The following is a 24351-nucleotide window of genomic DNA, read 5'->3' on the forward strand; positions in this document are numbered from 1 at the left end:
TTTGAGGGCTTGTGGAGGCAAACAGATTAGAGGACAACTACCATGGAAAAGATCGTTTATTACTCACCATTCCCAAGAGAAGGGACACGGCATGCCATGGGGCGGGCACGTGGGGAAGCACCAGGGTTGGTCAGGAGGTTGGGGGAAGGGATGTGGACAAAAGCCTCTCTTGTGGTTTCCATGGAAGGAACAGGGCCAGGCGGGACAGACGGGCTTAGGATCGGCTAGTGGGAGTCATCTCAGCAGGCTCTGGGGTATAAGGGCTGTCCCTACCTGTCTGGCACCTGGCCCTGGGACTGTTAGGACAGGTGGACCGTAGCCCAGAGTGTGACAGCCCAGTAAAGGAGGCGGGTGGGGGTGAGAGCTCTGGATTGGTGGGGTTGCATTTGAAAAGCGTGCTTGGGGGTGAACGGTTTGCTGTCCTCAGGAATCGACCAGCCCTGGAAGGGGCAGTCCCTCCGGGGTCAGCCAGGTCCCAGATACCAAAAGCACCAGAATACAGAAAATAAGATATGGCCTATGCAGTCCTGACACCTTGAGCAGCTCTCTGTGTATGTGATGCCCAGGCTGGGTTGATGGCGACCCCTACCAACCCGTGTCTATTCCTGGCATCTGGCTTCCTGCAGGTTGCCACAGCTGAATCATTTGGGGTTTGGTGAGAGTGTCAGAAGACTCACATGGGACCAGAACGCTGGGCTCGCCACCCCTCCAATGTCCCTTAGGGACTTCGGGACTGTGATGTGCTGGGAAGCACCAGGGGGCTCCAGAAAGGCGCTCTTGTTACGGAAACAGGTGTTCTCTCTCAGTACGTACCCCTCTCACGTGTTGGGCACAGAGCCCTTCCAGTCGGCCAGGCTCCAGGAGGGGTGGGACAGTGCCTGTGAGGCTGATGGTCTGATGGGCAGCATGGAGGCTGTTAACCCACCGCAGGCAGGACACAAGCCTTGGGAAAACATGTGTATCTTTTCGTTCAACTTCTGTTGAAAAGTACTCTCTGATGCCAGTACTGTGGCACTCACAACCTTGACCCTCACGAGCAACCCTGAGAGGCAGAAAGGCCTTTTATTGCCAGTTCTGTTCCAAAGTGACCGGGAATCTGTGAGGTCCGTGAGTCCGCCAGGGGACGTGGCAGGTGCCGTCCGGGTCTGCCCCTCCTCCCCCCCCGAGCGCACCGCCTCTACGGAAGGCAGCAGTGAGAATCAGAGCCTCAGTCCCAGCGCTCTGGTTTTCAGTACAAAACACCTTCCGGCTCCAAAAGGAGGTAATTTTGCAGGGACTTTGGGAGGGGTAGCAGGGGTGCGAGGTGGAAACACTTCTTGCCAAGTAGCTTCCGAATGGCACAACGGCACAGGTGCTGCAGACAGCGGGGGGTGTGGGCCAAAGCAAACAAAGACCGGTAGAAGGCCTGGTGCGTCTGGAAAGAAGGCAGGCGGGAGATCAACCCGAGCGCGTGCACCTGACAGCCGGCATCGCCCTCCACCAAGGGGGCGCGTGGATGTTCCTGAGGTGCCGTTCTAGGGGGTCTGAAGGAAGTCCGTTTTGGGTGACACCACAGGTACCACAGGTATTCTCCTCAAATCCTGCTCTGCTCCCCCCACTGCACGGTGCACTCGCTGTCGGGCGATGTGCGCAGAACTCAAGTCAACGAGACGTGAGGGGAGAGCTTCTGGAGGCTTCTGGGGGCTGGGCGGGGCGGGAAACGTCCTACAGTTTCTCAATCGACAGTGACCGTGGACTTTGTTGGGTACCTAGATACACCTCCACTTTGCCTTCTCTGTCCTTTTTTGATGCTTTGCGCTTCCCTGGGTATAGTGTGAGGAAACACACACACACACACACACACACACGCACACGCGGGTGAGCAGAAACCCAGCGATGCTGTGCTGAGGGGGAAGGAAGGGCGCTCCCTTACCTGAAATACTTCCTCCGGAATCACTTCCCGCCAGGACTCGGACACGCGGAGCTGAGGGTAGGAGTTGAAAAGCGTCTCGATCACCGTGGGGGCTGGCGCGCAGGTCTTCAGCACCTGGTCGGAAGTGGGGGGGACAGAACTTACGTCGACTGGGCTCTGGGTCCAAGTGGGGAAAGGGCCAGCAGACGTGGGGGGGTGTCTGGGTCCCACTTCGGCCACTCCCTGGCTGTGTGACCCCACTCTACCTCAGCCATACCGGGGATAACAGCCCTTGAGGGATCAGGACAGCAGGGCCACGGAAGTTAGTTCCCAGACAAGCGCAAGTGGCCCATCTTAGCCCCGTGATGGAAGCACATCCCCGAGTCTGGGCCAAGTGCTTACGCATTCACTTTCCCAGGAACAGGGTGCCGATGGCTCCGTGGGCTCTCCTGGCCTCCGGATTGCTACTCAGAGAAGAGGAAGGAGGTTCTGTTGGTTGGCAGTCTGGTCCAAGGATGGTGTTTACAAATTCTTATCTCAATTTTCTAATGTGTCAGGACATTGAGGGAGAAGGATCTCTTTGCCGTTGAATTTCCTCCCGACTTGGCCTTTCCATTTTATTTCCAGTCTCTGCTGGCAAAGGAGTCCTGTTTTCTCATTTGCAAATTTTACGATTGAAATGAGAACACTATTTGCTTTTTAAAAATCAGCTTTTTCTTGTGATCGTGACATGTGAATGAACACATAAGTAGACCGAATGGTATGATAGTCCCTATGCACCCCCCCATCAACACATGGCCAATCCTACCCCATCCACACCCACGTTACCTCCGATTATTTTATTTTTTATTTTTTAAATTTTTTTTCAACGTTTACTTATTTTTGGGACAGAGAGAGACAGAGCATGAACGGGCGAGGGGCAGAGAGAGAGGGAGACACAGAATCGGAAACAGGCTCCAGGTTCTGAGCCATCAGCCCAGAGCCTGACGCGGGGCTCGAACTCACGGGCCGCGAGATCGTGACCTGGCTGAAGTCGGACGCTTAACCGACTGCGCCACCCAGGCGCCCCATACCTCCGATTATTTTAAAGCAAATGCAATGTATCCTATCATTTCATCTGTAAATATTTCAGTGTGACTCTTACAGGATGCTTTAGAAGAAACCACATCATTACACGACCTGAGAAATTAACGAGTTTCTTAGCATCATCTAATATATGGCCAGTGTTTAAATTCACAAATTTCTCTTCAATTCTCTTCAATGCCATTATATAGTAAAAAAAAAAAAAATGTTTGTCTGAATGAGAACTGAAATAAGGCCAACAGGGTTGAGATTGGTTGATATGATGTATTATCAGATCTCTTATTTGTGTATCATGTTATAGATTATTGAAGAAACTGGGTGCTTTGTCCAGCAGAGTCTCTCAGTGTTGGGATTTTGCTCACAGTATTCCTGTAGGGCTTGGGGACACAATGTTCCTCCTCTGCTTTTTGTAAATTAATGGTTGGGTTTGGAAAATTCATCAAATTCAGATTTGATTTTGGGGAAGGGCAGGGCAACATCATAGTTTTCTATTTGAGGCTTAAGATTTACCAAGGGTTGTAAAATTAGTCTTAGTATTTCTTCATTGAGAAAACTGAGGTTAAGCAATTTTCTTAAGATCAGGCACCAAATATCTATAGCAGGCAATTAACAAACAGAGCCAAAGGCTGAGCTCCCTGGGGCTCTCTGAACTGAGTCAAATAGAAGAAAGTACTTAAATCCCCCAGTATGGTTGCTCCATTCACAACTTACTGAGCTTGGTTCAGATATGAAACCTTTTTAAAATGTTAAGACAAAACAAGAAATTAGTGTATCTTTGTTTAGAGATAAGCACTATTAGCATTTTAAGTATACTAATGTTTAATGCATTTGGACAAAAAAAATAATATATACAATAAGAGTGGGCTAATACTTTGCATATTATTTTGAAACTTGAGTTTTGTCCACTCAAAACAGATTGTGCACAATTCAGAAATCATAAATGAGCACTTCAACATTACTTCAGTGACCATATTTTATTTGATGAATATATGAACATATTATAATGTATTCAATGAAACGACTACTGTAAACTGATGTTACAAACAACGAACACTCTTGAATGTGATTCTATCTCTTTCTGCCCCTAACCATTCTTATTTAAATTATTTTTATTTTTTTCTTTTTTGAGAGACAGAGAGAGAGAGAGAGTACAAGGTGGGGAGAGGGGCAGAGGGAGAGAGAATCTTAAGCAGGCTCCACACAGGTCTTGATCCCATGACCCTGGCATCATTACTTGAACTGAAATAAAGAGTCGGACGCCCAACTGACTGAGCCCTCCAGGCGCCCCTTTATGTAGCTAAGATAATTCTGCCCTCTTCTGACACTGAATTCCTGGAAGCAGAAATGTAGGGTCAAGGAGTCTGTACATTTTAAAGGTTTTAAAACATGCTGTCAAATTGTGAGTGTGCAAATTGGCACACTTTTTGAAGAATGGAGTATGAGAGTATCTCTTTCTCCCTACCCAAATTATCTCATTAGTTATTTAAATTTGATAGGTACAATATGGAATATTTACTTCTGTTTTGGTGGACCATTTGTGTTCTTTTGTGAATTGCTAAATTATGTTTTTTGCTCAATTTTCTATAGTATGTTTATTTTTTTCATTGATTTGTAAATATATTTTATATTTTTGCAAATATATCTTTATATTTGCAAATAATGGTATTTTCTCCTATCAATATAAATATCTCACATTTACTTTTCTTGTCTTATTACATTGGTGAGAGCTTTAAAGTTCAATGTTAAATAACAATATTGATAGCAGGCAACATTATCTTATTCCTGATTTTAATAGGATTATCTGTAATGTTTCACTAAACCATATAACCTTGGATATTAGTTTCAGATAGACTCTCTGTTCTAAATTCAGGAAGTGTCTTTCTGTTCCTAAGTTACTATAATTTTAGGATTTAATTTTTTTATTTTTTGCCTTTTTCTAAGCAAGTCGATACAAGATTTTTCAATACCGACCCATTTTTGTCTTCACAGAACAGACTCTATTTGACTAATCTGAAGAAAATTCCAGATTCAATTTGCTAAGATTTCTATATCTCTTCTAAGAACTAAATGTGGTTTGTTGTTTCAGTTTTGTAAGCTATTTGTGTCAGGTTTTGATATCACTTTATGTCGACTTAGCTTAGAAAATCTCTCTCCTTTTAGCACATTCCAAGATTTTAAAAGTGCAAACTTCCTGGAAGCGAGAAGGCACGGATCTTGCATTTAACATTGTCTACGCCTGGTCTTATGCTGCAGATAATACTTTAATATTTTCACTTTCTTCCTCGGTTATTGGTGTATTTTGATTTCTTCTTTTTTTTTTAAGGATTTTATTTATTTTTTATTAAAAAAATTTTAATGTTTATTTATTATTTTGAGAGATAGACAGAGTGTGCATGGGGTGGGGCAGAGACAGAGGGAGACACAGAATCTGAAGCAAGCTCCAGGCTCTGAGCTGTCAAGCACAGAGCCCGACGCGGGGCTCCAACTCACAAAACGCTAGATCATGACCTGAGCCAAAGTCAGACGCTCAACCGACTGAGCCACCCAGGCGCCCCAGATTTTAAGTAAACTCCACGCCCAACATGGGGTTCAAACTCACAACCCCAAGGTCAAGAGTTGCATGCTCTACTGCCTGGGCCAGCCAGGCGGCCCTTGATTTCTTCTTGAATCCATTTTGTTAATCTATATTTTCCTGGAAAACAATCTCATCTTATTTTATTTATTTAAAAAAATTTTTTAATTCCAGTATGGTTAACATACAGTGTTATATTAGTTGCAGCTGCACAGTATAGTGATTCAACAATTCTAAACATGACTCAGTGCTCATCATGGTAAGCGTACTCTTAATTCCCTTCAGTTACTTCACCCATTCCCCACCCCGCTCTGGTAACCATCAGTTTGTTCTTCTTCTTCTTTTTTTTTAATGTTTATTTTTGAGAGAGAGAGAGAGAAAGAACACAAGCAGGGGAGGGGCAGAGAGAGAGGGAGACACAGAATCCGAAGGAGGCTCCAGGCTCCGAGCTGTCAGCACAGAGCCCGATGCGGGGCTCCAACTCACCAACCGCCGAAGTCAGCCGCTTACCTGACTGAGCCACCCAGACGTGCCACCAGTTTGTTCTTTATAGTTAAGAGTCTGTTTTTCTGTTTGTCTCTTTTCGCCCTGTTTGTTTTATTTCTTAAATCCCATGTATGAGTGAGATCAGGTGGTATCTGTCTTTCTCTGATTCATTTCACTTAGCATTGTGCCCTCTAGATCCATCCATGTTGTTGCAAATGGCAACAATCTTCATTGTAAAGAAACTTAGCTTTGCAGGTGTATCTGCCAGAGTTCCAATAGGACAGAGACAGCACACTGACGGGGGATCGTCCCGGGAGGGTTTACCGATACAGGAGCTATTAAGCCCGGTGTGAGTACAGGGGAAGTCAAAACACTAATGTGGAGCTGGGAGCAGGGCCACTTCTGCCTCTGGGACTGAAGGGTGGAGAGTCATGTGGGCTATCAGGAGTAGTGATCTTGGGTTGGGGACATGCAGCCAGCCTGAGGCACAGAGGGGGCCAAGCAGAGACCTCCTCTGACTTGGCCTCCTTCTCCCACTGTCTGCTGGGAGACTGCACTGGTGAAGCCCAGGAAGGCAGAGGGCCCAGGGCCTTCTTGATCTATCTACGCAGGTGGAGAGAAATTCTGGATGGGAGATATCCCCACTCTCTCTAGGAACAAGCACCCCTTTTCATTTGAAATTCTGTAATTGGGGGCACCTGGGTGGCTCAGTTGGTTGAGCATCCGACTTTGGCTCAGTCATGATCTCACGGTTCACAGGTTCGAGCCCCGCGTCGGGCTCTGTGCTGACCGCTTGGAGCCTGGAGCCAGCTTCGGATTCTGTGTCTCCCTCTCTCTCTGCCCCTCCCCTGCTCGCACTCTGACTCTGTCTCTCAAAATTAAACATTAAAAAAAAAAAAAAAAAGAAATTCTGTAGTTGTATTTCCAATGTTTTTCCTTGTTTAGTCTTACTGGAATTTCACTAATTTGTTTTTTCAAGGAATCACCTATTGGATTTTATTGACCAGTTCTTTTCAAATATTTGAATCCATTAAATTTTCCACTTATTGTTATTAATGCCTTTGTTCCTCTTTCTGACCCCTTGGATTGACTGCTCAGTTAATTTAGTAACATTTTTTTCCACTTGAGTCATAATAAAAGCAACTTTTAACGTGGTGTGGGTACGGTCACAGCCCTAAGTTTTGAGGCACAGGGTTCTAACTCTCTTTCTTAAATATTCTGCAATTATGTAAGTATTGATGCAATAGTTTTTTGAGAGTGTGCTATGCAATTTTCAAAAGGTTATTTTTGAAAATTAGCTGTTTGCTGTTAATTTCTGATGTATTACAGCCTTTTTTTTAAAGTTTACTTATTTATTATTTTCAGAGAGACAGAGAGAGAGAAAATGCAACTGGAAGAGGGGCAGAGAGAGAGAGGGAGAGAGGGAATCCCAAGCAGACTCTGTGCACTGTCAGCACAGAGGGGGAGGTGGGGCTCAGACTCACGAACCGTGAGATCCTGACCTGAGCCGGAGTTGGACAGTTAGCTGCCTGAGCCCCCAGACGCCCCTCTATTACAGCTTTAAATGATATCTGCCTTGGAGTACCAGAAGTTGTAGTCTGTTGGCAGGGTTCAAAGTTCAACATGCACTTGTCACATGTATGATTGGAAGCTTCTCCTCCCCCGTCCCCGCCACTTGATCTATGAGAGACTGAGATGTGAATTTAAAATCACCTAGAATTACTATTTTTCAGTTAGTTTCTCCATTGTAACATCACCTTTCTTTGCCGCATAGGCTCCCGATGGTTGTCTCTTCACTGTGGACCATATTCTTTTTTTTTTTTAATTTTTTTTCAACGTTTTTTAATTTATTTTTGGGACAGAGACAGAGCATGAACGGGAGAGGGGCAGAGAGAGAGGGAGACACAGAATGGGAAACAGGCTCCAGGCTCCGAGCCATCAGCCCAGAGCCTGACGCGGGGCTCGAACTCACGGACCGCGAGATCGTGACCTGGCTGAAGTCGGACGCTTAACCGACTGCGCCACCCAGGCGCCCCTGGACCATATTCTTTATCTCACCGTCAGGGCATCTTGTCCCTTCAGTTAGTGGATCTCCTGGGAATTCTATGTTGTGTGTTAGTATCAATCCATCGTTTTATTTTTCGTTTGTTTTTGCTAGAATTACCTCTGTTAACCCTCTCGTTCCGGTTTTAACGTGTTTTGAGTGTCTCTGTGTTGGTAACAGGGCAGTCTAAGAAATGTATATTTATTGTTATCAATAATCTATTTGGGCTTACTCTGTCTTATTCTTTGTGATTTTTCAAAGGTTTATTTATATATTATTATTTTTTATTTATGTATTTAGTAATCTCTACACCCAATATGGGGCTCTAAACTAATGACCCTGAGATCGAGTCTCCCGCTCCTTTGATGGAGACAGCTGGGTACCCCTATTCTTCTATGATTTTTTTATGCCCGTTCCTTTGTTGTCTGATTTCTGTTATACAAGTTTGTGTTTTCCTTGTGTTTATTCTTATATTTTGGAAGTAGGTATCCTATTTAAAATTCTCCTAGTGGTTACCTTCAAGATAAAAAATAATGGCCCATATTTTCTAAACATTAGAATGGTATTTTTTGCGTTCTAGATGTGCCATTATCCCTGGCACATCTCTAGATGTGCCACTGTCTTCTAACCAATTCTTCTCCTTCCTTAATAACATCTGGAGTTTTCGTTCCAGATCATGATTATTACAAGGTCATATTTTATGTTGTGTACTTCTTTCAGAGATAACTTTTGGTATTAGCGTTTAGTTTTACAACCTGCCTTACAATTACTCGAGTTGTCTCTACTTTCCCTGAGTTGTATGCCCACCACCTGTCCATTAAGCCTTTCACCCCAGATATTTACCGAGCTCCTACGAGAAGCTAGGGACCGTGCTACAATGGCAAACTCTGCCTTCCCAGAATTTTACAGCCCCAAACTAGATGGTCCCAAATAAAAGTAAAATCAATAATAGACAACAGGTGCCATAGCAACTGTGGTGGGGGATCAAGAGGTGCTAGAAGTGGGACCTAAGTCAAACTTGGATTCGCAATGGGGGCTGAGTTGGGTCAGGGGAAGACCAGCTCTGTGGAGCAGATGACACTGGAGTTAAGACCTAGTTAAGGAGTAGGAGTTACAGAAGGTAGGGCGGGTTCAGAGGGCAAGCGTGCGCTGGGTGGAGAAAACAGTGGCCAAGCCTGGGAGGTGAGGAGATGCTGAAAATGTTGGCCGGGGCACAGAGCGTGATGTGGGGCATGTGGGCCAGAGACTGGGGAGGGAGGCAGGGTGCCGTCAGGCCAAATGCTGACCTCCAGGATGAAAATGGGCGACCTGGAGGGCACGGGGGAGCCCTGGGGGAGTGACAGGATCAGATTTTGATTTCAGAAACAGCACCATGGCTACAACGTTGTGAACAGTTTCCGGGGGCCATACTGGAGGCAGGGGGCCCAGTTCAGGGGATGTGTCCAAGGGCCACGGGAGAGATGGTGGCGGCTAAACTCAGCTGGTGGCCGTCAGGATGGAAAGAGGAGGAAGATGCTGAGACACAGGGAGGAGGCAGAGGGGAGGGAATCTGCAGACTTGAGTTTCCCAACCCCGAGATGGTTTTCCGTCTTATCCCTTCGTCCGCTGGAGTACTCCCATCCCAATGGTCTTCAGCCCCAGATACCGCAGACACGCTGCCCTTGCTATGAGCAACAGCGGGCTGCTACACCCAGTTGCGCAGTGCTCCCCTCTCCCTGTGCTGTGTGGGCCACATCTGATGCGGTTAGTCAGGTCCTCCTCTGTAACATTCTTCACTTGGCTCCCAGGAAGCCACGCTCTCACCCCACCTCCCTCACCGGCTGCTTCTCCCCAGCTGCCTTCTCCTCTCTCCCTCTTCTTGATGTGAGAACACCCCTGCATTCATAGGTCCTTCCTCTTCTTCTTCTTCTTTTTTAATGTATTCTCACTTCCTGGTGATCCCATCTGGTCTCCTGGCTTTCAGTACCATCCATATGTAAATAAGATGCGGTCCATAGATGCAGTGGAATATTACTCAGCCATAAACAAGACCGGACTGTTGCCATTTGCAACAACATGGATGGAGCCGGAGAGTCTCCCTGAGCAAAATAAGTCAGTCAGAGAAAGACAGATACCGTATGATTTCACTCATGGGTAGAACTGAAGACACAAAACAAATGAAGAAAGAAGAACAGAGACAAACAAAAACCCGGAGTCTCAACTATAGCCCTCTCAAACTCTGGGCTTGGACAGCCAACCGCTTACTTGGTATCGAAAACAAGCCCCCAGTTCTCTTACTCTACCCACAACCTTCCATTTCAGCTGATGGCAAACCCATCTTTTCAGCGTCTCAGGCTGAATGCCTTGGAGTCGGCTTTGACTCCTCTCTCTCTCTCACATCGCTCATCCAATCTGTCAAGAAATCCTGGGGGCTCCGTCTTCAAAATATGTTCAGAATCAGAGAAGATCCTGGCAACAGCCTCCTAAGTCGTCCCCCCACTTCTGCACCCCCTCGCCTGATGTATGTTCTCAGCACGGAGGCCAGAAGGGTCCCCATCAATGTTAGTCGGGTCCTGCCACTCTGCTCAAACCCCTCTGATGGCCAAAGTCATGACAGTGTCCCGCAAGACCCCACACCATCCACGCCCCTCCCCTACCCCTGGTCCCATCTCCTGCTGTCACCAGCTCTCTCTACCGTCAGCCACACTGGTCCCCTTGTTCCACACACAAGTCAAGTTTACTCCTGCCTCAGGCCATAGGCTGGCTGCTGGTCAGCTGGCCCCTTCCCCCCATACACCTGCACACCTGCACAGCTGATGCACTCACCTCTCAAATCTTGGCTCAAAGCCACCCACCCTGGGTACTACGCTTAAAACTGCAACTGCCCCCCCACTATAGTTTTTATCATTTTATTGGCCCATTGACGATGCTCATTGTTTAAAGCTTGTCTCCCTGCTCAAATGTAAGCTCTATGAAGACAAGACTACTTTTTTGCTTTTTTTTCTGAACTATACCCAAAGCACTTAATATGTTGCTGACGCATGGCTGGTGCTCAGTAAATATTTGTTGGATAAATAAATAAGTAGAACTTTGTCTTTTCTTTTCATCTCTCTCCTTTCCTTCCTTGTTTCCTAACTTCCTTTTCTAGCTTCCTTCCTTCCTTCCTTCTTTCTTCTTTCAAATGATTTTAAGTAATCTCTATACCCAAAGTGGAGCTCAAACTCACAACCCTGAGATCAACAGCATTCTCTAATGAGAATGAGCCAGCCAGGAATCCCAAGTATATATGTGTTAAATGCATTAGGAAGGCAAGGTTGGTAAGACACAGTGTCTTACTTTTACCACCCAATGAAAAGCATCTTGGCTGGGTCTAAAATTCTAGCAACCAAACTTTTCCTTTAAAAATCTGAAGATGAGAGGAGTCTGGCTGGCTCAGACTGGTGTGAGTTTGAGCCCCACCTTGGGTGTATAGATTAAAGAATCTGAGGATGATATTTAATTGTCTTCTGATAATATTGCAGCAGAGAAATTGGAGTCTAGACTGATTTCTATTCCTTTATGAATATTTTCTACTCAGATACTTTGCAAGATTTTTCCATGCTTTTAAAAATTAAAAATTTTTTTAATGTTTATTTATTTTTGACAGAGAGAGACAGAGACAGAGCATGAGTGGGGGTGGGGGTGGCAGAGAGAGAGGGAGACACAGAATCGGAAGCAGGCTCCAGGCTCTGAGCTGTCAGCACAGAGCCCGACGCGGGGCTCAAACTCATGAACCACAAGATCACGACCTGAGCTGAAGTCAGACGCTTAACCAACTGAGCCTCCCAGGTGCCCCAGGAACAGCTTTTAATGTTAATTTTCCTTTGTAGCTAACACACTGTGGTTGACTTTCCAACACTCCAAAGGATTAGTTTAATTCAATCGCTATAACTCCATTCCCCTTGCCATGACTGGTTTGGGGAAGTGCAGGTTTAAGTCCACCGGGGCCAGTGAAACACAGGGGAGCCTCCTCGGGGCTTCTAGAGAAAAGCAAGTGGATATGAAACGAGGAAGCTGGCTGGCCCAGTTGTTGCTGGAAGCCATTTTCCGACCAAGAGATGAGCCATCCTGAGGACGAAGCCAAGTCACGGAGGTTGGAAAACATCTGGTTCCTTGGGGACCTCCTGGGGACACAGAAACAATCCATCCCGAAGCCTGTCCTTACTTCTCCATTTCTTGTTATATGAGATATGATGGAGGCTGGAACCAAGTCTACCTGGTGGGGGCTGGGAGTATGGGGAGGAGCCATCCAGGGCGCCGGAGCCTTGGAAATGCAGGCTTCTTCCCTCCCTTTCATGGGGTCTCCTTTCGCCGAAGCCAGCCAGCAGCCGGCTGGTATGGGACTCTGAGTTCAGCTCGAGGGGTCTAGCCGCACCGTCCCCAGCCCTCAACATGCAGAGCAGAAGGCAGGGACGCCAGGGAGTGGATCTGAGGTCACACGTGCCAACAGCACAGCTCCGTCACTTACGTCACCGACTTGGTTCCTTTTATGAATCAATTCTGCTTTTTGCTTCCCTTCACGTGCTGTCCAAGCCGCCGCTGTATAACCTTGTCCCCACCCCACCCCCCACGTCACATCATGCTACTGCCTTGTTCCCTTAACCGGCTCTGCTTTAGGCACTTAAAGGCTATGTCCTCTTGCGCTCTGTAGATGACGGCACACACTTTCTCAGATTTTCTTCTGGATCTTTTGATGAGAGGTACGGATTTCCTTTCCACTCCCTGGATGCCATCCCCGCATTTTGTTGTTGTTGTTGTTGTTTTTCTGCCCCCTTTCCCCCCTCATGAGTCTATTTATATGTCTGCCTATTTGTCATTAAGGCAAGAGCCAGACAGGAGGTCTGTCAAAATGCGGGCGAGGTCCGTGATGCTGTATTTCCCGGTGGGAGAACGGGGGGGGGGGGGCGTGTGGAGGAAGGCTCGAGAGGACCATGCCCAGCCCTGTTCCGCCTGCACGTTCACCTGGTGACTGCGCCCCCCTGGGAGCCCTCTTCTCCTACCCTATTCCCAGCACAGCTTGCAGGTTGCCATGCAACCCGGCTTCCTAGGTTTCCACCTTTGCACTTTGCTCCATCTCCGAGAATGCACTGTATCTCCAAAGGCATCCCCTACTGCCTGGTCGACTTAAAAAAATTTTTTTTTTTTAACGTTTATTTATTTTTGAGACAGAGAGAGACAAAGCATGAACAGGGGAGGGGCAGAGAGAGAGGGAGACACAGAATCGGAAACAGGCTCCAGGCTCTGAGCTGTCAGCACAGAGCCTGACACGGGGCTCGAACTCACGGACCGTGAGGTCATGACCTGAGCCGAAGTCGGACGCTCAACCGACTGAGCCACCCAGGCGCCCCATGCCTGGTCGACTTTAAACACAGTTTTGTAACGTGCGCCTGACTGCCTGAAAACTTCGGGCAGTGCTGAGGATTTGCTTTCTCTCCCGGCTCCCTTTCCCGTCTCCCTTCCCTCCTCTTGTCTTGGCGGCTCTTCTAGTACGGGGACAGGAGCAGTTGCACTTTAAAAGCTGGTCATCGCAGTGCTACTGTAAGAATGATCATCTCTGGGCCCCGTCCTACCCCAAATTTGTGTTTTGTCCCAATCCATTACTCTTACGAAGTCAGAAGCAGGCATTAGAGAAGGAGAGAGACGGTGAATGCCGGAGATGGAGAGGCAGAGGGAGAGCCGGGCAGGCAGACGTCTTCCCACCCAAGCCCGGGAGCCCGACTTTATCCCTTCACCAGCATACAGTGTGCCCCTGGGGTGAGGGTATTTCTGGCTTCCAGAAGCCACCACTAACATGCCGTTTCCTGGAGCACGGTGGTCTCCGATTTTGATTGTCCCCCTTTTGCACTGGGAGAAAACCGCGCCGTCAAGCTGAGCGGCTCACACCGGGCCCCTCCAGATCTAGTCTGGTGACACGTATATGGTGTCCTATGCAACGCCTGCTTCTTCAGACCCTCCCCAGGCTGACCGTATCCCTCCAGTGACCCTGCGAGTGGCCCTCAAACTTACTCTCTGCAAAACGTTAAATGGCTCCCAGCGCCTGGGAGGCCTCCCCGCACCGTCCCCCCTCCCAGGACGAGCTGCCCTCCCTCAGCAGAAGCGCCCCCTCCTCCGGGCCCCTCCTTCCTGGGTCACAGACCGTGATCAAGTCTTATTGCCTGTCTCTGGGAATTCATTTCCTGTCTCTCTGTTCCACCTCTCTGGGGCTCCCCGGCCCTCCCCAGTCCCCCAGCCCCGTGCCCCCTCACGTCTGCCAGGCAGCTGGCTGCCTTCATTATTTTTACGCCAACACAGTTTAAAAAATCTCCACTGCCTCCTTGCTGTCTGCGGAGATGCGGCTGCCACACTGCTCTGACATCCCGGTGTCATTAGGGCCCACGCACACTCTCCTCGGCTAATGAGGCGGCAGAAAGAAAATTAAGGGGGAAAATCACACAGGCACATTGCTCTGTATGTAGATGGAGAAATAAACCAAGAACAAGGAAAACAGAGGTGCGCTCCTGGAGACAGCTCACCTCCCTCCTCCCACCGGGGACGCTCGCACACGCACACACAGCTCTGTGAAGACAGGAAACGGGAGTGTGGTTTGTGGCTGCTGCTACCCCGGGATTCTCCCACTGAACCTCTGGTGCAGCTGGCGGTCCCGTGAGGTCGCTTTACCGCGTTCTGTAATCAGGCAAAAAGAAGACACCAAAACTCTGGGTCCGCACTTTCAGCGTGGTCGGTGCCCAGAAGGTGAGGCAAGGCCAGAGATTTGCAGATGTTTCTAGAATCTGCAATTCTCACCACCAACCTTCTTCTCTCCCCTCACTCACGCTACCCGCATGCCTCGCCTGGATTTTCCACCAGTCCCCTCCTCTGGCATGTTCTCCACGCTCGAGCTGAAATATCATCCCAAATACTCATTTGATCGCGTCACCTCTGCTGCTTAACATGATGCAACACGCTCCCCTTGTTCTTAAGACAAAGGCGAAAGCCCTCAACCCTTAAGGCCCCTGCCTCTTGCTCCCTCTGGCCAGTTTCCTCCTAGCTACCGGGTCACCTTTCAACTGCATACATCGGCAGTGCTCTGTCTGCCCCAGGACATTTGCCCGTGCTGTTCCTTCTGCCAGGAATGGTCCTTCTTTTATCCTTTACATGGCGGCGTCTTCGGCCTTCAGGTCCAGGCTCATTCCGCAGCTGCCCGGGGAGCCTCTTACCGCCCCCCCCAGCCACGTCAGGCCCCCCGTTTGGCACTTTCAAGGTACAGTGGGCCTCGGTTTAGCAGCTTTCTGGCCGTGGCGACTTCACCTTGAGTGTGTCGTTGTCTGAGTCAAGGCTGTCCTCCACTCTCGTGAGGCAGCTCTGTGAGGGCAGGAAACACACACGCCACAGTTCAACACTGACTCCAACACGGAGCACGGTAGCTCCCTGAAATGTCTGTCGAATGAGTAAGTGCTCAAGGGCTGCCTGTGGGAAGCACAGCCTACGTCTGCGGTCCGATGGCTCATTGCTGGTCCTGTCCCTGTGCTTCCCGCGCTCCCGGGCTGAGTCTGAATGATTTAGGCCGCCCGGCTCAGGGGCACAAGGAGAGAGAGACGTCAGCAAAGCCCTTCACTGCAGACCAGGCCTCCTCCGACCCGCGGTCCACTGGAGACGGCTGCAGAGCAAGTCGGGTCCACATGTGTGTGTTTAGAGAAACACTCCTGCCTACTCTCCTGCGGGCCGGGCCCCACCTGTCCCGACGCCTTCCCGAATTCAAACCTGGCTGCGGCCGGCCGCCGCGTCTGCACCTGCCCTGGAGTCCCGCCGTCTGACTCTGGCGTTAACTAGCGGGCAGCCGGGCGGAAAGTCCTGGCTTCCTGTCAACACGCTTGCTTCCTAAGCTGTGACACCACTTTGATTTTCGGGGCAGAGCACTGCGCACGGCTCCGATGGATGCTTCGAGTCCGCCTGCCGCGGCGACGGTGCCTTTGTCTGGGCCTGGGGGAGCTGTGATTTATGTCATAAGCTCGCTGTGAAACCTTTGCCTCAGTAATTCTGAGCTCCGTGGGTGTCTCTTTACATCTATTTAAAGCACGGCTGCTGCCCACGGACGGCGTGCTCTGTGACATTCCCTGGTGCCTCTGTCTACGCCCCGCCATGGTGCTGAGTCTTGCCTGCAGAGTCGTTTTCAGTGTTTGCTGTGCGCTCCACGAGTCTGCTGAGCGGAGTCGGGTCTGTCCCTTTGATGTCCTGCGTGGCGATCAGACCCCTTCCCCGGCGGACCGACCGCTTGCAGGGGCCTGGCTGCAGGAGCACGCTGCTTCCGTGCTTTGCCCCGCTGTCCCGGGGCAGGGCCACAACAACACAGGCGCTTGTGTCTTTGCTTAGAAGATTCTCAGTGGGGTGGTAAACGCGTTCCCCTTTGAAACCTGCTCCTGACCGCGGTGCCGGGGGCCGGGGGCTGCGGACCCCACCAGCGCTCCTTCCGGGGGCGTCCCCTCGAGGGGTGGGGAACAGCGCAAAGAAGTCAGATCCCCGTGTCCAAAGGTTTAACCCACAGGCCGCTGTGGCCCGGAGTCGCCGGCATCCCCGCACTCATTCAGCAAACAGGGACTGAAGATGTGCGGGTTCGGGCGTGGTGCTCTGTGCAGGGGAGGCAACAGCAGTGCGGCTGTTTTGTGAATGCCTCGGAGTACTAAGATTCCTCAGGGAGGCTCCAGTTCCTTCGCAGATGGCGTGAAATTGCAGACAGATCGTCACTTCTGGGAGCCAAGCACTTCCCAGGGCCTCTTGGTCCCTGCTATAACAAACAGCCTCCACATTCAAACCTACCTTCGGGCTTGCAGCCCGCTGACCATGCTACATTCCTGTGGGGCTGGTGGAGTGGGGGGCGGATCCCAGGAGAGGGCCCCTCGGGGGCCCAGAGGGGGCGCCCTGTGGCTTGTCCTGCATCTCAAGGTCGAGGTAGGGTACTTACAGCTCTGAAGACAGAGTTCAGGCGCTAGACGCCCTGCCCCCAGGGATGATGCCCAGTGAGGTCGTGCCTGGGACTTGGAAACCCACAAAGATTGCATAATTCTAAGACCAACAAAGGAATATTTACTACTGGTTACTACTGAAACAAGTGGACCTTTTTTTTTTTCTTTTAAAGAATTTGCCGCAAGTATTTTTCACTTTTGGTCCATCACGTAAAGTCACTTCTTTTGTCTTGCTTGTTTCTTTTTCCTTCTTTATGCAGTTTCGCGCCCCGAGGGCTGAAGTATCTTGCTTTAATGCAAACGCAGTGTGAACGGGAGGGACAGCAGGTGGGTCTTGATCCCATTTTATTGGTCGATGAACTAAGACCAATAAAGGCTGGGACCCATTACAATGTAAATGATGACTCAGAAATGCAAGTGTTATAGAATATAAAAGTGTGGGTGTTCCTTCCCTGTCAAAAGCCTGCCATACTGAGATCCTGCCACAGTGGAGTGCCACGAGAGAATTACTTGTCACTGTGATGGTGAGGTAATGAAACACTCAGGGAGTCCAGTGGGTGGGTTTTCCACGTTTCACCTACGTTTTGATAGACACACTTGGCAAAGTTAGCATTTGAGAGAAACGTGTGAATTTTACTATTTCAGCCCACCTAGAGTACTGTCCTTTATTCATTGATTAAAACAATTTTTTTTAACGTTTATTTATTATTGAGAGACAGAGAGACACAGAGCGTGAGCGGGGGAGGGGTAGAGACAGGGGAGACACAGAATCCCAAGCAGGGTCCAGGATCTGAGCTGTCAGCACAGAGCCCGACGCGGGGCTCGAACTCACGCACTGTGAGATCATGACCTGAGCTGAAGTCTGTCGCCTAGCCAACTGAGCCACCCAGGCACCCCGAGTACTGTCCTTTAAAAGTAGTAGCTCTTCAGCTATTTGTTCAAAACTTAACAGGCCAGGGGCACCTGGGTGGCGCAGTCGGTTAAGCGTCCGACTTCAGCCAGGTCACGATCTCGCGGTCCGTGAGTTCGAGCCCCACGTCAGGCTCTGGGCTGATGGCTCAGAGCCTGGAGCCTGTTTCCGATTCTGTGTCTCCCTCTCTCTCTGCCCCTCCCCCGTTCATGCTCTGTCTCTCTCTGTCCCAAAGAATATAAATAAACGTTGAAAAAAAATTAAAAAAAACCAAAACAACTTAACAGGCCAAAGTATGTCTCTTGCTTATGACTGGTGAGCCTGGGGATAATTTTTAAATCAAGCATGCTCGATTTGACATCTAATGGCACGACTTCCCTTCAGTGAAGTCTTTTATGGGGAGGACAATATCTTCTTATCCCAACCAATATTTGGGGAACTTTTGGAAACATTTTCCACCTTCTAAGTATTTTCTCTGATGGGACATCTTTAGTCGTCATCTTTATCATTTCAGGGTAGGTCTGACACGTGGGAAAAGTGACAAGCTGCTCAGAGTGAAGTCTGCAAAGCGGGGTTGAGGTCCCAACAGAGCCCTGACCCAGCGAGGGGCATTTCACCTGCCTGAAACCCAGGTAGGAGACCGTCATGAGCCTGGCGTATTTCCCAGGAGTGTGGTGTGGACGGAATGGCAGAGATCTGCAAACAGTGTTAAGTACTTTTCTTAATCTCATCGGTAAGGTAGGTGGTCAGAGTGGGTATTTCGTTTCAGATTCCACAGGAGACCCATACCTATTGTTTACCAATTACACCAAGAGGTAAGCTGCCAAAATATTTTGGGCCATGATGACGTCATGGAACTTAGTGCCTGGCATCGCCAGGTAACTACTATGGACAGATACAGTCAGGTTGGCAACTTAATTTTCCTTTTTTCTTTTTTAAAGTAGGCTCCCCCAGGGTGGGGCTTGAACTCACGACCCTGGGACTGAATCCCATGCGCTACAGACTGAGCCAGCCAGGCGCCCCAGGCAACTTAATTTTCTAGTGACTCCGGCCAGGAGGCTTCTGGGTCCTGCTCTTCTAAGTGTGGTCCCAAGACCAGCACCCTCGGCCTCACCGGGGAGTTTGTCAGACATGCACACCCACCCCCCACCCCCATCAGAAGTTGCATATGGACGCGGGGGGGGGGCGCGGGTAGGGCTGCTGGGCCCTTGAATCTGAGAAGCGGCGCGAGCCCCGCCGCAGGCCCGTCCCCGGGGGGCCCCCTTACCTTGGGGAAGGCGTCGGGCCACACGCTGGGGGAGCCGTGGTTGAGCAGCGCCTGCACCGTGCGCTGCGACGCGGCCTCGGTGGCGAAGGCGGCGGTCTGCAGCGCGCGGGCCAGCGGCGAGGCCCCGCCGTAGTCGAGCGCGCCCGCGTCGGCTCCGTGCCGCAGCAGGAGGCGCGCCAGGCCCGGGAGCGCGTGGCCGCAGGCCTTGTGTAGCGGGCTGCGCTCGTCCTCGTCGCGCGCGTCCGCCGCCGCCCCCCGCCGCAGCAGCAGCGCGCACAGGCGCAGGCGGCGCGCGTGCTCGTCGGGCGGCCGCGCCGCGCCGCACGCCGCGCTCAGGGCCGTCTCGCCGCGGCCGTTCCTCGCGTCCACCGGCGCGCCGCGGCCCAGGTAGAGGCGCGCGTGCTCGTCCAGGCCGCGCTGGGCCGCCACGTGCAGCGGCGTGTCCCGGCCCGCGCCGCCCGCGCGCTGCACCGAGGCGCCGTGCTCCAGCAGCGCTTGCGCGCACCTGCGGGGAGGCCAAGGCCCGGTCAGCGCGGGGCGGGGCGGGGGCGCGACCCCCGAAGGCCCCGCCCCGCCCCCTGCCCCGCCCTTGCGCCCTGCCCCCACCCCCCATCCCTCCCCGCCCCACCGCACCCTGGCTGCCGCTGCCACCCCCAGCGCCAGTTGACTTCGTGGAAAGCGGGGGGCGGCCCTGAGAGAAAGGACCCGAGTTCGGCCGTCCCGTGCCCAGGCTATGCGAGTCGAGACTGAGCTGGGGAGAAAAAATGAGATTATGGCAGACCGGGGTGGGGGTGGGGCCAACCCGTTGCAAATGGTGGAAATAGCTAGCAACGTTTCCTCAGGATCCACGTGCAGACTTAGAATTTAGGAGGAATTTGTAACTGCTCGGTGCTACTTTGGAAGGTAATGTGATTCAAACGACAGTGCTCGAAGCACTAACTACCTGGGCTCTTTGTCATGGCTGGCGGTCACAGAGGGCTTGGGAGGCCTGTGCTAAGGAGGGTCCCCTAGACCGGCAGGCTCTTCCGCAGCAGCCGGCAGGTAACCCTGTAAGCTACGCAGCTTTGGTGACCGTGCGAGGCAAGGCTTGCCGCGCTCCCGCAGAGGGAATGCATCCATCCTTCAAGGCACTGACACGGACTGGCACTGGGGGGTCCTCCTACAGGGCTGCAAGCGTACGTGGAACATGCCTAATTGTGGGGCTTCCTTTGTTTCAATCAGACTTGCCCTTGGAGACTGTGGATCTTGGCTGTACCCGCTCGAGACGCCCACAGGACACTGCGGTCCCTCAGAGGTGGGTGTCTTGTGCTGCCTCCACGTTCACCGACTGGATCCCCAGAGTGTCCCGTTACCCAGGCATCAATGCCTCTCGGAGGAGAGAGAACCCCAGACTCCTACCTAAGCGGGGACGGCAGGCTGATGACCAGGCAAGGCTCACGCTGGACCTTGGGCCTCGGACGCTAGTGGGAAGCTCTCCCCGAAAGCAGGAGGCCAGTCCTGCGTTGTGCTGACCTTTGTCCCTCGTGGACACTGCCAAAACACCAGCCCCACCTCAGACACCTGCTCCCAGGTCGGCTCCCCCACCTGGCCGTTGATGTGTTTGCCTCACCTTTGGAGTCAAACACTCCAGCATGCCGGCCTCAGGCCAAGCCTCCGCTCCTGCTGGCTGGTCCAGGCCTGTGGGTCCCCTTCTCATCCCTGGTCTGCCGAGACTTGAGTCCTAGGCCCCTCATCTCTCAGCCCTGCCTGGCTTCCTTCCTTCCTGGGTGGGGCTGTGGCCACTCTCTTGGCATCCTGGCTCCCTGGAACCGAGGGGACCCAAGGGGCCATGTCTTCCACGTTGAGCCCCACGGTCATCCACCTGCTGTCCCCCATTTGGCTGCTGGGTGCCACTGGCGGAGACCCGGTTCTCAGATACAGGCCCCCAGGCCCCCTGGTCCTCGGGGAGCTTGTGTTCACCAACAATTCAGTGTTGGAGGCACTGTTTGTCCTCTCCTCCCCGTCAGCCATCCAGTCTTGCTTCATTCAGAGCTCGGGGGCTCTCTCAGGGGCGGCCACCCATCCTACCTTCTGCCTGTGAGTGACACACATTTGCTAGAACCCGTTTCTGCAACGATCTTTCTGTCCTTCTTCTGTGTGTCTGGCGAAGGGAGTCCCTCTTGACCGTCTGCCCCCAGGTGTGGTCCTCTTCTGCCTCCGTGGGGGTCTTGCTCTGTAAGTGATGTGTTCTTTGCCTTTTCTTTGTCACCCAGCTGCCCCACACTTCCACCGGTCACTCAGCCCCATGGACTCCACCTCTTTATCATCCCCGGAACTGCTTCCTCCCTCCATTCCCCATCTCACTGCCCTTTGTCGAGGACCATATCATTTCTTGCCTAGGCCTTTGCCACAGACTCTAAATTTGCCCCCTGCTCCGTTCTACCCAGAAAGAGCCTTTCAGGTGCGAGCCAGGTGGCCTGACCCAGCTCCCGTGGACCCCACCAGCTTTACTCCCTGCTACTCCATCCTGTGCCGGCCAGGTGTGGATCTTAGAACACATCTGCTGGGACAGGACCCTCATGCCTTTTGCCCAGGCCCCTCCTTCCCGGGAGGCTGTGCCTCACCGGATGGCGCATGCGCTCCTCTCTTCCCCTCCTCTTCCTCTCCGACGCCTTCCCGGTGCTACCAGCAGAGGCTCATACCTCTGTGTTGTCATTTACCTCGGGGCAGAGCATTTATCACACCACGTTTCCAGTGTTCATCAGCACGTTTGACTCCTCTCTGGAGGCCGTCGGCTCCTTGAGTGTAGAGATGGGGGTTTTATTTGTCTCTGCTCTTTGGTGCCCGTTGCAGAGCTAGCCCACGATTGGTATTCCCTGAAAGCACGTTGGACTAGCACGTCTCGTTAATGAACGTCTTTTAGCGTTCCTTCATGTCGCTGCTCTTTTTTCCTGTTACGTACTTAGCTGGGGGGCTGAACCGAGATCATCCGTCGAGGGTTTCCAGGCTGGAAGTGGCTGCCCTTAAATCCGTGTATATTTCTACCCCGGGACTCTCGGCATTTCTAATTCCTTCTATTTCTCTAGCCTCCGTATCAGCAGTTATCTTGAGAGGTGGCCTGTCTTGGGTGAAAAATCTTTACAAACAAGTACAATTTGATGTGAAATGTCCTTGGGGACAATAACCAGCTAAGAGAGGATGCAAATTTTACAATCAGAGTGCTTCAGAGTAGCTTCCTCTTTGCCTCTCTGGGAGGCATTTTGAACACTGCAGCAGGAGGTTAGAAATCAAGGGTTCCGTCTCATTTTGCCGCTGAGCCTGTGTGCGCTCACAAACAATGGCAAAAACACTTCCTTCTACTATTTTTTTTTTTTTTAAAGCCGCCCAGCCTCTCCAAAGAAGTCCACCGGGAAATACAACCCGGCCTCTCTTCCACGTCCAGAGCCTAACTGGCTGATGTCCAAGTTGCTATTTGCAACGAAGATACCTTTCAGAAGAACGAGGGCAACCAGCCCATCCTCCGGGGGGCTGCGGGTGCCCTTTTCATTTTTAATGAAGAGCTCTAATTGGCTAAATCTGGGCACTTCCTTCGAGCAGGTAGAGGGGTAAGTTGCAGACCACACGCACGAGAGAAAACAACACAAACAATTGACTGAGGCACACATCTCTGCTGGCGCTCACTGGGCAGTCATCGAAAATGAAGGTGTGGGAGCCTGTTTAATGACACGGAAAGCTATTTGCAGTGGTTATGGGAAAAGATTAGGTTACAAAACAGCACTGAACAGTCTTGTTTTTTTTAAAAAACCAGATACATACAGGCACAGAGAGAAACAAACCTAGAAATGTATAGGCCGGTGTGTGTTTACCTGTGGATGATGGGGCAAGGGACGCTTTTCTTTCCTTTTTGCCTGCCCGTATCTTCGAAATTTCCATAATGGATCAGAGTTATGGCTCGAAACAGGAACAACGGAGGCTGATGATAACAAACCCATCCCCCACCAGCCACAGCAACAGTTCACGGAGTCTCAGAAATGGCTAGCATTCCAGGGTCCCAGAACGCGCGCAGATTTTCCATTGCCCTGTCCGGGTATAAGCAGCGATCTCAGGAAGTATGTACCGAGTACCTCCGAGAGGGTGAGTCTGAAGGACAGGGCAGGGGTGGTGATAAGTGAGAACAGTCTCCGGGGCCTCCCAGACCTGACCTTGTACGTGTCAGTGTCTCTAGTGGAGAAGAAATGGCCCAGCGAGGACAGCAGCACCCAAGCTTTGGTTCGACTGTGTGGGCAGCCCAGCTTCGGCTGAGTCCTCTCCTCTGAGGGCAGATTCCGTGAGCAGGTTTCTTGCTGTCCTGACAGGCGACTCACGAAGGCCTGGGGCCGGTGTAGACGGCCCCTGTCAGGAACCAAGGGTACATTCCCATCTCGGCCTGCCAGAACGACTTGTCTCTGTCTTACGGGGATTAAGGAGACACTGTATTGTCTGAACAGCCTCTGATACAAAGCAGCTTGGGCAAACACTAACACCCCCCATCCCTCATCGCCGTCTTTGATGATGATTGTGGTGACAGGCTGTTACAGCGGCCTGAGGTTGACAGCACACAGAAAAAGGAGCTCGAGCCAAAGGCAGGAGTTAATAAAGATGAGCCCATCGAGCTGTTGAATTAATGTCATTTTAACTTATTTCTAAGTGGGGAAGTAGGACTCTGAGCCCATGTCCGACACACGGCTCCCATCTACCTTCCAGCATCTTCCTGAGGCACTGCCCGGCAATCTCCCAGGTGCAGAGGTCCACAAGAATACTTTTCTGCTGTTTACTTGCTCTCTTCCCCGTTGACACGACCCGCCAAGCCTCGCTGCATTTTGTGAAGCTGGGCCTGCTCAACGCTGGCCGTCATCTGCCCCCCTCCTCCCCATTACTCGTCTTTTTATTTTATTTATTCTTGAGAAAGCGAGTGTGCACATGAGCAAGCAGGGGAGGGTCAGAGAGAGAAGGAGAGGAGAGAGAATCCCAAGCAGGCTCCGCACTGTCAGTGCGGACCCCAACTTGGGGCTCGAACTCACGAACCATGAGATCATGACCTGAGCCGAAATCAAGAGTCGGACGCTTAGCCGACCGAGCCACCCAGGCGTACCCCCCCCCCGCCCAGCCCCCACATTACTCGG

The 24351-nt window shown here is 51.3% G+C and overlaps 1 protein-coding gene across 1 annotated transcript in view; it reads right to left on the bottom strand.

Moving 5' to 3' along the window:
- Positions 1 to 38: 38 nt before the first annotated feature.
- ASB18 (ankyrin repeat and SOCS box containing 18) overlaps positions 39 to 24351 on the bottom strand; it is a 42345-nt gene continuing 18032 nt past the window's right edge. Inside the window, exons 3-5 of the mRNA XM_043578244.1 lie at positions 19211 to 19715; positions 1913 to 2026; positions 39 to 1414 (exon numbers count right to left, since the gene is read on the bottom strand). Of these exons, the coding sequence (XP_043434179.1) occupies positions 1229 to 1414; positions 1913 to 2026; positions 19211 to 19715 (805 nt within the window). The 3' untranslated portion in view covers positions 39 to 1228. The remainder of the gene's footprint in view (positions 1415 to 1912; positions 2027 to 19210; positions 19716 to 24351) is intronic.

This window comes from Prionailurus bengalensis, chromosome C1 (assembly GCF_016509475.1).
Source record: "Prionailurus bengalensis isolate Pbe53 chromosome C1, Fcat_Pben_1.1_paternal_pri, whole genome shotgun sequence".
Lineage (NCBI taxonomy): Eukaryota > Metazoa > Chordata > Mammalia > Carnivora > Felidae > Prionailurus > Prionailurus bengalensis.